Source organism: Entelurus aequoreus, linkage group LG08 (assembly GCF_033978785.1).
Source record: "Entelurus aequoreus isolate RoL-2023_Sb linkage group LG08, RoL_Eaeq_v1.1, whole genome shotgun sequence".
NCBI lineage: Eukaryota > Metazoa > Chordata > Actinopteri > Syngnathiformes > Syngnathidae > Entelurus > Entelurus aequoreus.
In genome coordinates, this window is record NC_084738.1 from 48,014,564 (window position 1) to 48,026,618 (window position 12,055).

A 12,055-nucleotide genomic window follows, 5' to 3' on the forward strand; every position below is an offset into this window, starting at 1 on the left:
TCGACAAAGGCGTCTTTTGTTTGCTGCCGACATGATTGCTCGACATGCAGTCACACATGATTCTCGCATTAAAACACGATTGAAGATTAATCAAATCCCACGTTGTGACCACGCAACTGTGGGCGTCAACCGATTTGCAAGTTGTCTGAACAGAAAAATAATGTATTACGTGCATTTAGCAAGTGCGCTTCTAATTCTAAATACTTTCTATTAACAACACATAAACAACATAACAGGGTTATTCATATTATATACGCGTATATTTGATACATACCTACAGTATCGTTGAACTACGTATCATTTCAGCACAACAAACACGATATTAATTGCTGTATTGACACATTTTTGACACGATACAGTATAAAATTAGCATATTTCTGCAGACAACGACCCAGTGAGGACCCTTATGACAAAGCAGGGCTGGGTCCGTCCGCCCATGTATCGACCGATATCGGATCGTTACGAGCGTGTTGAGATCGATTCGATAGTCTTCAGTTCTCTTCTGTTTTTTATTTAATTTTTTATTATTTTTTTTTTTACAAATAATTGTGTTGTTTATGTTGTTGTATTCACTTTGTGTACATATTTGATGTTGCTGTATTAAAATGCTGCAAGTTTGTTTATAAAAACAATGTTTTGTTTGCCTAAAATCGTTGTCCTGTCTTTTATTGTGTTTGTAAACCCTTTTAACACATTGAAAGGAGTGAAATGCATCAACAATACCGGTCCTGGATTTATGCGGTATCGAGTCGACCCCAAAATGTGCAGTATCGCCCAGCCCTAATTGGGTGTGGTGGCTTGTAGTTTTCTCAAAGGCTACAAGATGTCGCCATTTAGCTTGTTTGAGTTGGAGGTTTTTTTTTGTTGTTGTCATTTTTATGAATTAAACAAACATTTTTCAGCATTTTTTTCTTTTAAGGTAAAGAAACCCGCCAGCACCATTTCAAGATGGCCACCCCTGAAGGTGATATTTTATCAGACTTTTTTCACCGTAGTAAATCCTGGAGGGCAGGAATACTTGCTGATGTTCCCTAGTTTTCACTTTGCAGACATTCAGGTCAAAGAGCTGGACAAGCGCGCCTCTGGTCAGGCCTTCGAGGTTATCCTGGGCGCGCCGGCCCCGGACGCCAAGGGAGACTTCCCCTTGGCCGCGCCAAAGAAGAAGGACGTCTCCCTGGAGGAAATTCAGAGGAAGCTGGACGCCGCGGACGAAAGACGCAAGGTACACAAAGAAATCGTATATCATGAACGTGACAAGTCAGCAGACAAATATGAAAAGATTCCATTTGTTTTACATATGAAATAACAGCCATCGTGTCACCTCGGAGTTAGAAGTGACAAAGTCAATTAGGATTCAAGTTAAAGTACCACTGATAGTCACACACACAAATTACCCTCTGCATTTGAACCATCCCCTTGTTCCACCCCCTGGGAGGTGAGGGGAGCAGTGAGCGGTGGTTGCGCTCGGGAATCATTTTGATGATTTTTTTTGGCGAGGATTGTTATATTTAGGCAATCACCGGGGTCATTTAGTTCGTTAGCAAAGTTTCAGGAAATGTCAGAAATGGGATTTGGAACACCTTGTTTCATTTTGGGGGTGATCCGGATCACAGTCTGGATTCAGGACTTTTATTTAACTTGTACAATAGTGTAATAAGGCCAATAGTAGGGATGTCCGATAATGGCTTTTTGCCGATATCCGATATTGTCCAACTCTTTAATTAACAATACCGATATCAACCGATACCAATACATACAGTCGTGGAATTAACACATTATTATGCCTAATTTGGACAATCAGGTATGGTGAAGATAAGGTCATTTAAATAAATAAAAAAATACAATAAAATAAGATGAATAAATTAAAAACATTTTCTTGAATACAAAAGAAAGTAAAACAATATAAAAACAGTTACATAGAAACTAGTAATCAATGAAAATGAGTCAAATGAACTGTTAAAGGTTAGTACTATTAGTGGACCAGCAGCACGCACAATCATGTGTGCTTACGGACTGTATCCCTTGCAGACTGTATTGATATATATTGATATATAATGTAGGAACCAGAATATTAATAACAGAAAGAAACAACCCTTTTGTGTGAATGAGTGTGAATGAGGGGAGGGAGTTTTTTTGGGTTGGTGCACTAATTGTAAGTGTATCTTGTGTTTTTTTATGTTGATTTAATTTAAAAAAAAAACAACAACAACAAAAAACCATACAGATAATAAAAAAAACGATACCGATTATTTCCGATATTACATTTTAAAGCATTTATCAGCCGATATCGGACATCTCTAGCCAATAGAGTGATTTTTAGTTGTTATTTATGTTATCGTTAGTGTCAACATGTTTCTCATTACCTTACAACTTTTTCTAATAAGATTTAATCTGTTTTTTATTTTATTTTAGAATATTTAAAATCAAGTTGCGGGTTGTAAATGCAAAACCTTGTTATGCAAAACGCAAATGTCCACTCCAGAGGACGGTGGTTTTCAGGAACATTTAAAGCAGGGGTGTCAAATGTACGGCCCGAACAGGTTTTATCCGGCCCGCAGGATGAGTTTGCTAAGTAAGAAAATGAGCTGACATTTTTGAATGAAAGAAACTGCTGTTCTAAATGTGTCCACTGGATGTCACCATAGCAATTCTTTGTATCTATGTAGATTATGCTACATATGCAAAAAAAACAACATGATGTTGGGACGGCGTGGCGCAGTTGGGAGAGTGGCCGTGCCAGCAACCTGAGGGTTCCTGGTTCAATCCCCACCTACTACCAACCTAGTCATGTCCGTTGTGTCCTTGAGCAAGACACTTCACCTTTGCTCCTGATGGGTTGTGGTTAGGGCCTTGCATGGCAGCTCCCGCCATCAGTGTGTGAATGGGTGAATGTGGAAATAGTGTCAAAGCGCATTGAGTACCTTGAAGGTAGAATAGCTATACGAGTATAACCCATTTACCATTTATGTTAGTGCACCAGTCATGAATAACATCCTGTAATTTTATTTTGATATTATTTTTTTTATCTTGATAGATTGAAAATTAACACAAATGAGTTGACTGATGGACATTATCACATAATTTATTCAGAAAGCATAAATAACAACAAATAAATATAGAATACTATTAATCACAACATATAAGTGTTAAAAAAACAACAACATCATTGTGATTTGTACATTTTCAGAATGTGCTTGTTGTATTTTTAAACAAAAAAAACAATCTGAAGTTGTCTTTATTTTTGGACTGTGCAATCAGCGATTACATGCCAACTGGACAATATTTATCATATTTATTCACACAATTAATCCACAATAAAAAGCCTGCACAGCATAGGAGGTAGGAAATGCTGACTCCCACCCCCTTAGCACACTGGGATTCAGCATTACTCCTCTCTAGTCACTTTATACTTTTTACTGTCTCGTTTTCTTTTACATTGCCTCCTAGAGTGGTCTTAGGCCACATTGTATATTGCATATTGTGTATATTGTGTTGTTTTTGTATATTGTGTGGTTTCTTCTTTTAAAAAAAAAAGCAAAGCACCTCAGGGAAGCAATCTAAATTTTGTTGGACCTGTACCTGTACATGCACAATGACAATAAAGATCATTCATTCATTTTTAAGTTATCGTGCCGTGGTTTTACCAGCCCACTTGGGAGCAGATTTTTCTCCATGTGGCCCCCAATCTAAAATGAGTTTGACACCCCTGATTTAAAGCTCCAGGAACAAAATGACCACTGAGCTGAGTTGGTTTTTTCCCCCAGAACCATGAAGCTGAGGTCCTGAAGCATCTGGCTGAGAAGCGTGAGCATGAAAAGGAGGTGCAGCAGAAGGCCATGGAAGAGAACAACAACTTTAGCAAGATGGCGGAGGAGAAGCTCCAACAAAAGATGGAGGCCAACAAAGGCAACCGCACAGCTATCATGGCAGCAATGAATGAAAAGTTCAAAGAGAAAGTAATTCCAATTCTTTGTGCAACTATGTTTTTTGTTTTTTTTTCAAATATTTTGTCAAGAAGATTTTAGGATTAATTCTATTCTCCTCTTACCAGGACAAAAAATTGGAAGAGGTGCGAAAAAACAAGGAAAGCAATCCTGGCAACGCGGACGAAGACGCCTCAGAAAACTGATTTGCAAAAAAACATTTGTCATTTGGATATTCTGTTTGTTTTGGTAAGCCAGTATTTGTGTGCACTCCTCATTCAAAGTAGGAAAACATCTGTTTTGTGAATTTATTTATTTTTTAAAGCGGTTTTCAGGCTTGATGTGTGTCCGCTCCACAGCACCTTAGCAATATGTTAGTACATGATTAGGTACCCATAAGCTTCTGTGTGGTTGAACCTAATTATTCCTGTGACTTGTGTTTCTGTTTGATCCAATATTATTCTTCCGATAAAAAGGTTATTTTACACGTCGAGCATGTAAACGTACAGCCGCGTTTCATGAATTACTTGTGAAAATGAATCAAAAACCTTAACGTAGAATATCAGTTGATTAGTCGTACTAAAACAACGTAAAGGCAGCGTTTTCCTCGTACTTTACTTCATTGCAGAGTGTTGCCAAATAAATGTTAACCTGCCCTATGTAATCACTCACTGTTAACAGCACAATTTCAACGTTTGAAATAAACTCTTTGCACTTATTAGCTCCTCAATGTTGTCTTTGTCATAGCTTTACTTTCTCTTGCTAACAATTAGCATACTAGCCACAACCCACACAGCAAAAACACTCCGCGGCGGATCCCCCGCGCAGGTATCACGCTTTCCGGAACGGAACCGCGAAACGGACCAGCATCGGCGTCCATTTGCACTCAGGAACGTATCCGCCACGGCGGCAGGTAGCGGATCCGCCGTGGCGGCGCGCTGAATGCGCTCCGCACCCATGATCAAAGCCTTATTTCCGCGGCGGGTGCGCCGTGACGGCGCGCTGCATCCGCTCCGCACCCAAGATCAAAGCCTAACCTCCCGCCGCGGACCAGCAACGGACTCATAAAAACCCTGGCTCATCTGGCCGTTTTGGACCCCTTTATCTTATTTTCAAAATCCCTTCTGTTCTTGCTGTAGGATAAAATAGGAAACTAAAAAATTCACTAAGCCCAATACAGCAATATAGACTTACATATGCATTGCCTTGTATTTTTAAACCAACAATATTGTCAATAGGCAGAAACAGAAAATGGTCAATTCACTCTATAAAGTAAATATATATAATATATATTTAAAAAGTAAATATACATATTTAATCTATTAGGCTACAACTTCAAGGAAACGCTGCTCCATGCACAGCTAACATGTCAGAAAATGAATAACTGGTGAATGACAAGAAGTCCAATAAAAGGTTGTTTATTTATACATATACATCTCTATTCCTCCTGAGGAGGTGGAAGCGGGACTCGTCTCCTCGTTGCCCGATCCCCCGCCAAGTTGAACCACCTGATGGCGTGTTTGGTGACCTCAGCATCCGTGGCTGACCTTGTCAACACATTTTTACTCACAGCACCTGTAATCAAACAAGATTACAAGACAGATACGTTTATGTTTATGGTAGGAAGCATCCAAAGCCAAGTATGCTTACACAATACAAAATATGTGATAGGTATTAAGGAGATTACATTTGAAAAAAAAAACATGACTTAAAGTTACTGGAGGTGGTTAAAATAAGGTGCGTAAAATATGAATTTGTGATCAGGGTATAGGTGTGCAAGACATCCAAAATGTTTAAACAATATCGTTATTTGGTTCCTTGATCAGAGTACTTGTTTGGCTCTGTTGGATGACGGCGGCGGGGGGTTGGGGGTGGGGGGCATAAATAAATATCCATAACCCAACTTTGGGAGGTTGACATTGTTTTCTTATTATATTTGTACTATCATTCTATGTTTGTATTCGTGTAGGCCAGGGGTGTCCAAAGTGCGGCCCGGGGGCCATTTGCGGGCTGCACGTCATTTTTTAACGGCCCCAGGGCACATTTTTAAAAAATATGATCGAAATAAATAAAAAACATTAAAAGTGGTATTTAAAGAGCAAACAGGTGAAATGTAACAAGAAAATGTGGCAATGTTTACTCTAATCACACAAAGCTGCCATGTAGGCTGTTTCTTTCTTTAAAAAATAATAATGAATCAAAATCAATGTCATTATGAATTATTGACCTATTCAAGGCTTAAGAAGTTTACCTTCGCAATCAGCTGGTCTTAGTTGTGCTTAATAGTTTCCAGCAGGCTAAGGATGTGGATTACCTCAGGCGCTGTTGACAAACAGCAGTATAAAATTAACATGTTTCAGTGTTTATCCTCATTACTCATAATCCTGACATTAGCTATTGACCTTAGTTAATGACAAAAGTTATTGACAAAGTTTGAAGAAAATATGTGATTGCTTGTGAATTTGAATTTTTTCCAAAATTTGTGGCACAGAATGACCATCCGGTATTTGTCAGTTATTGCTCACCAGAGCAGGAAATGTTGTCGGCCATTCTTCCCCCTCGCCATGTTGGCCTGTAGGCCAGGCTGGATCCAGGCTCCTCTGTCTGCCACATGTTGAGGGCTGCTGGTGAGGGGGTGAAGGGAGTCGAGGAGGGACTGCCGTTCCTAGTGAGGTGGGCATTGTGAGAGAGCCATCAGTTAACCATGACCGGTAATACCCAAGGGGCCTATCTATACACTAATATTTCAGAGATCAGTCCCTACCTTGTGTAACTCTCTGCATGTTTAATGCAGGTGCTGGTGAAGGCATATGAATGCGTCCTTCCCCATGGTGAGGTGCTAAGGGAGATAAATTGGTATTAAATTGTTGTGATCTGTTAACCATGGTTACTGGATGCTGAGATATTATTTCAGAAATCAATCTTTACCTAGAAAGTTATCTCCAGTTGAGGAGTCGAGTTAACAAGTACTCATGGAGCTGGGAGAAGGGATATGGGAATATCTTTAGCACTAAGAATGTTAACCATATCTTTAATATTAATGTGGTGGTTTTGTTGTTTTCGATGTTAAGAGATTATTCCTTACTCTGCCTGTGCAATTGGCTTGCCAACTCCAGAGATGTGAGGTCACTATTTCCCGGGTCTTCTTCGCTATCATCTAAGTCCCCGAGACGATGGCTGTTGGGTAACCATATCATTAGGATTATTGCAATGCCAAAATTGCCAAATATACATATAGTACAAGCATCTCTGGTCTATTTTTGAATGCTACCGGAGATAACCTTCCTATTACTGTAGAAACATGACAAAAACAAGACGGAACACACTTACACTGGCTTCCTGTTCCTTTTTTCTGGCAGCTCCTCGTTCTCTGCCTCAGATTGCAGGTCTGAGGTGTCGCAGCCCTTTCCATATTGTTGCATTATTTTTAATGCGTCTTTGTAGTTGTCTAAAATTGAATATGTTAAAATGAACATGAGTTTCAAATTAGCTGTAGAGCTGAACAGAATATTATTATTATTGATGATGATAAATCAGGTCTCTCTTACAAGATACCTGGTCAGAACATAGACACAATAGGTTATTCCAAGCATAAAGAGAAGCAACTATGACGTTATTTTTAAACAAGAAGATTATGAATTTGCATACCACAAGTTCGGACAACAGAAACGTCAAATCTTGGCCAGTTTGGCTCATGCTGCTCCTCATTTAAAGCGGCCCTTTCAATTCTGTCGGTGTTTTTATAGCTGGGCCAGAAAACCATCCTATCATCATACCATCCACTTGGGACAACCGCAATGTCCCTGTTCATTATAAATTTAATCAGATGAAAAGGCACCCTTAATGGAGAAAGAAAGAAAAGGGGTATTTATTCATCGTCAAAGGAACAACGTGGACAAAAGCATGCACAGGTGTTAGTGTATACAAATAAGCAAGTAAGATGAGCTGAGATTTTACCTGAATGGTGCCCCAAGGTGGTAAGAACTATAAGAAAGGTAAAAGTACAGGTCATAATAGTCAGAACTTCAGCTCAATCGTAAAGTAGGGTTTGAAATTATGGGTGTAGTGTATACAGAGATCAGTCCCTACCTTGTGTAACTCTCTGCATGTTTAATGCAGGTGCTGGTGAAGGCATATGAATACATCCTTCCCCATGGTGAGGTGCTAAGGGAGATAAATTGGTATTAAATGGTTGTGATCTGTTAACCATGGTTACTGGATGCTGAGATATTATTTTGGAGATCAGTTTTTACCTAGAAAGTTATCTCCAGTTGAGGAGTCGAGTTGACAAGTACTCATGACTCTTGCTGGCACTCGGCGAGACGGTGGAGCTGGGAGAAGGGATACAAGGAGAGGGGAATATCTTTAGCACTAAGAATGTTAACCATATCTTTAATATTAATGTGGTGGTTTCGTCTACAATGCTAAATATATCCTGTGGTGTACCTCAGGGATCAATATAGGACCTAAATTATTCAATGTCTAGATAAATGACATTTGTAAAGTTACAAAAGATTTAAAGTTAGTATTATTTGCGGATGATACAACAGCGTTTTGTTCAGGAGAGAACACACAGAAGATAATACAAATAATAACAGAAGAAATTAACAAATTAAAAAGACGGTTTGACAAAAACAGACTATCTTTGAATCTCAGTAAAACTAAAATAATGCTATTTGGTAACAGTAGAAAAGAAAGTCAAACACAAATACAAATAGATGGAATAGTAATTGAAAGAGTAAATGAAACCAAATTTCTAGGTATAATGATTGATGATAAATTGAACTGGAAATCTCAAGTAAAAAATATATAACATAAAGTAGAAAGAAACACGTCAATAATGAATAAAGCAAAACATGTTCTAGACAAAAAATCACTTCATATTCTCTACTGTTCACTAGTGTTACATATCTGAGTTATTGTGTAGAAATATGGGGAAATAATTACAAAAGTACACTTCATTCATTAACGGTGTTACAAAAAAGATCAGTTAGAATAATATATAATGTTGGATATAGAGAACACACAAATCCTTTATTTATTGAATCAAGATACTGAAATTCCACGACATAGTGAATTTGCAAACAGCTAAAATTATAAACAAAGCAAACTATAACCTGCTACCCAAGAATATACAACAATTCTTCTCAAAAAAAGAGGAGAAAAATAATATTAGAGAGAAATGTAATTTAAAACATTTGTACGCACGTACAACACTTAAGACCTTCAGTATATCAGTATGTGGAATTAAATTATGGAATGCATTAAGCAAAGCAATCAAACAATGTACTAATATGATCAATTATTTATGCTTACATGTGGAAAAAATAATAATAATAGTAAATAAAATAATAATAATAATAAAAAAAGGTAAATAAAGCATAAAATAGTCTCTAATAAATTAATTAAATAAAAAACAGCATATAAAATATATACATCAGCAAATAACAAAAATATAGATCAAGAAAAAGGATCCTTAATATGTGCAGCAATTTTTCCCACTCACATCACCTCATTTTATATTTTTTTCTACAATTAACTATGCCAAAAAACACATAGACATACCTTTTTTTTTGTAATGGAAACAAAAACAACATGGCGTCACACACAGTTAGTCCACAGTAAACAGGATCTCGAGCTCCACTAAAGAACAAAGAAAGAAATAATACACACTCATATTAATGGCAAAGAACGGCTGTTTCCACTCCGTTAACGTTACGTTGTTGACTAACGCAGTAACGTTAGCGACTGGGCCTAAACAACACTGACAATAAAGTAATACGCTTTCGTTTCAAGCAGTTGGAAATATGTGGAATATCGTAGCATGTAACCTACACACATTCACAGCGTCTAACAAAAGATAGCCTAAGTTAACTGTATTGAACTTTTTACTCACCAGCTTCACGCGGGAAACTTTCACATTCTGGAGTCGGGGTCCCCCGGAACACAAAACACAGATAAAAGACAATTTTATAATAGCACGGCGAAAAAATGACCGTCGTTGTGTGGGTTTTTTGACGAATAACACTCTTTTCCACTTTTCTTCGCTCGGGCCTCACCTATTTTCTGAATTTTCTGTATACGTGACGTCCCCATGCAAAGCATTCTGGGAGGCGGCGCTGGAAATAAAATAGCCTTTTTTTTACAGAATATAAAGTTTTACTGCTAGTCCTAATATCAAACAACGTCATTACAATCATACATAAATGATGATGGAAACACAAAGGCTGATCTTTACTGCGAATGTAGCAATAAATCAATAAATCTATACTTACGTTCGTGTTCCAGCAAAGAAAGTCCAGAGATCTTGGCTCATGCGCGTACACGCTAGTAGGCGCGTCCACGTCTGCGGGTGCAGACAGTGGTCGGCTCAGCGCGCGTAGGCGGAGCCTATAACTCTAGGCGGCGCGCGCCGGTTTGGTTTGTCGCATCCGCGTATAAGAATCAGACACGAGTCCGCTCAGGATCAGCTGTCTGACCGTACAATTTTCAGAGGCGGAGCTGTATCCTCTAGGCGGAGCCAAAACGAATGTGACAGTAACGCGGGTTGGGCGACTTCAAGGCGGATCCGTATAGCAGTCTTCTGCTGTGTGGGAAGCAGCAGTTATATACAGCTATGTCGTATTCCTTCTTGCAATTTAACATGAATAAAATGGCTAACAGTTAGCATGCAGCAGAATAGTGGGTTACTGTATGTAATGATTCAACTATCTACTATTTCATTTTAGGAGAGTGGCTAAAATGCTAACACACTAAAAGTTAGCATTTTAGCACCTAGCAAGATAGCCCCATATACTTCAAGGCAATTACTGCATACAGCAGGGGTCCCCAAACTAAGCGTCCAAAATCCGTCCCGCGAGAAGTCCCAAGTTAAAAAAATTAAAATAATAATACATTTTTAAAATTTTAATGTTTTATTTTTTTAAAAATGTGTCCTTTCTAATCCATTTTCTACCGCTTGTTACTCTCGGTGTCTCCTAGCTGCTAAGGCAAATCATATTGTCTAAAAATGCACTTTCCCGTCGATAACGTGACATCATCAGCAAAGTGCGCGCTCTTTCAGTCAATTAGTGCGCAAGGAATACATATATATATATATATATATATATATATATATATATATATATATATATATATATATATATATATATATATATATATATATATATATATATATATATATATATATATATATATATATATATCAGTGACGTGCAGTCAGGGGAGGCAGGTGTGGCAGGGCCTCACGTGCCATCATGGAAAGAAAAAAAATGTAAAAAGAAAAAAAAAATTATTAAATTGTTATATGTATCCAGTGATTATACTATAAAGTTATTTTCCATTTAACTTCACCAGTTTTCGATTATTTTTATTCAAAATCGCTGAATTTTCACATTTAATAAATTTGCCGTTCAAATACTGAGAAGAGACTTGCGGTGATCAGCAGCCAGTTGAGGCACGTCACTGCGTTGAGCCTCAACATGGATTGCGCAATGACTCGGCTAACTGCTGGCCTGCTGTGCAGTGAGACCGTATTGCTATATGAACTATATTATACATTTCCATAGTTTAGTTAGCTGAGGTATATAATGTACAGTGTATTTTGTCAACAACTGTATGTGTGTAACGTATTTCTTGAGCTGAGCAATCATAAAACGGCTGCGAAGACGCACTGGCTGAGGCTCGCAGTAATCCCGCCTCCTGGTGGTGTTGTGCAGGATAATGCACCCCCTGACGGGAGTGTTATATCAACTAAAGCCCACACTTAAACTTTCCACGTGCAAGATTGAATCTATTTAAAAAAGTTATTTAATAAGAAGCCAAAAAGTGCAAAAACAATAATGTTCGTGTTGGAGGAGTTGTGAATGACTGCTGGGTCACAACATTAGGTACACCTGCAGACTGCAGCACGGATTTCATATTTCATTCATTCACAACCTTGACAACACACTGTGTCCAATATTTTCACACAGATAAAATAAGTAATATGTTTGGTTTATTTAATAGTTCAAACAAATTTACATTATTGCAATCAGTTGATAAAACATTGTCCTTTACAATTATAAAAGCTTTTTACAAAAATATACTACTCTGCTTGCATGTCAGCAGACTGGGGTAGATCCTGCTGAAAT

General features: G+C 38.0%; 1 protein-coding gene and 2 long non-coding RNA genes across 4 annotated transcripts in view; 1 reads left to right on the forward strand and 2 right to left on the reverse strand.

The window, feature by feature from the left end:
* stmn1a (stathmin 1a) overlaps positions 1 to 4,653 on the forward strand; it is a 5,186-nt gene extending 533 nt beyond the window's left edge. Inside the window, exons 2-5 of one of the 2 annotated variants that reach the window (XM_062055042.1) lie at positions 920 to 964; positions 1,050 to 1,222; positions 3,765 to 3,956; positions 4,052 to 4,653. In XM_062055042.1, coding sequence (XP_061911026.1) covers positions 949 to 964; positions 1,050 to 1,222; positions 3,765 to 3,956; positions 4,052 to 4,129 — 459 coding nt within the window. In that variant the 5' untranslated portion in view covers positions 920 to 948 and the 3' untranslated portion in view covers positions 4,130 to 4,653. Of the gene's footprint in view, positions 1 to 902; positions 965 to 1,049; positions 1,223 to 3,764; positions 3,957 to 4,051 lie in introns of both variants that reach the window. The other variant, XM_062055043.1, reaches the window with a different exon arrangement.
* A 700-nt stretch (positions 4,654 to 5,353) lies between these two features.
* On the reverse strand, positions 5,354 to 6,567 carry LOC133655124 (uncharacterized). The gene is made up of 3 exons (XR_009826955.1): positions 6,449 to 6,567; positions 6,175 to 6,245; positions 5,354 to 5,498 (listed from the first exon to the last, which is right to left on the reverse strand). It is a non-coding gene; the product is annotated as an uncharacterized LOC133655124 (long non-coding RNA).
* Positions 6,568 to 6,718: 151 nt separating this feature from the next.
* Positions 6,719 to 10,042, reverse strand: LOC133655123 (uncharacterized). The gene is made up of 11 exons (XR_009826954.1): positions 9,983 to 10,042; positions 9,820 to 9,846; positions 9,489 to 9,566; positions 8,177 to 8,254; positions 8,013 to 8,087; positions 7,881 to 7,907; positions 7,572 to 7,762; positions 7,254 to 7,371; positions 7,009 to 7,100; positions 6,852 to 6,901; positions 6,719 to 6,762 (listed from the first exon to the last, which is right to left on the reverse strand). It is a non-coding gene; the product is annotated as an uncharacterized LOC133655123 (long non-coding RNA).
* Positions 10,043 to 12,055: the final 2,013 nt, after the last annotated feature.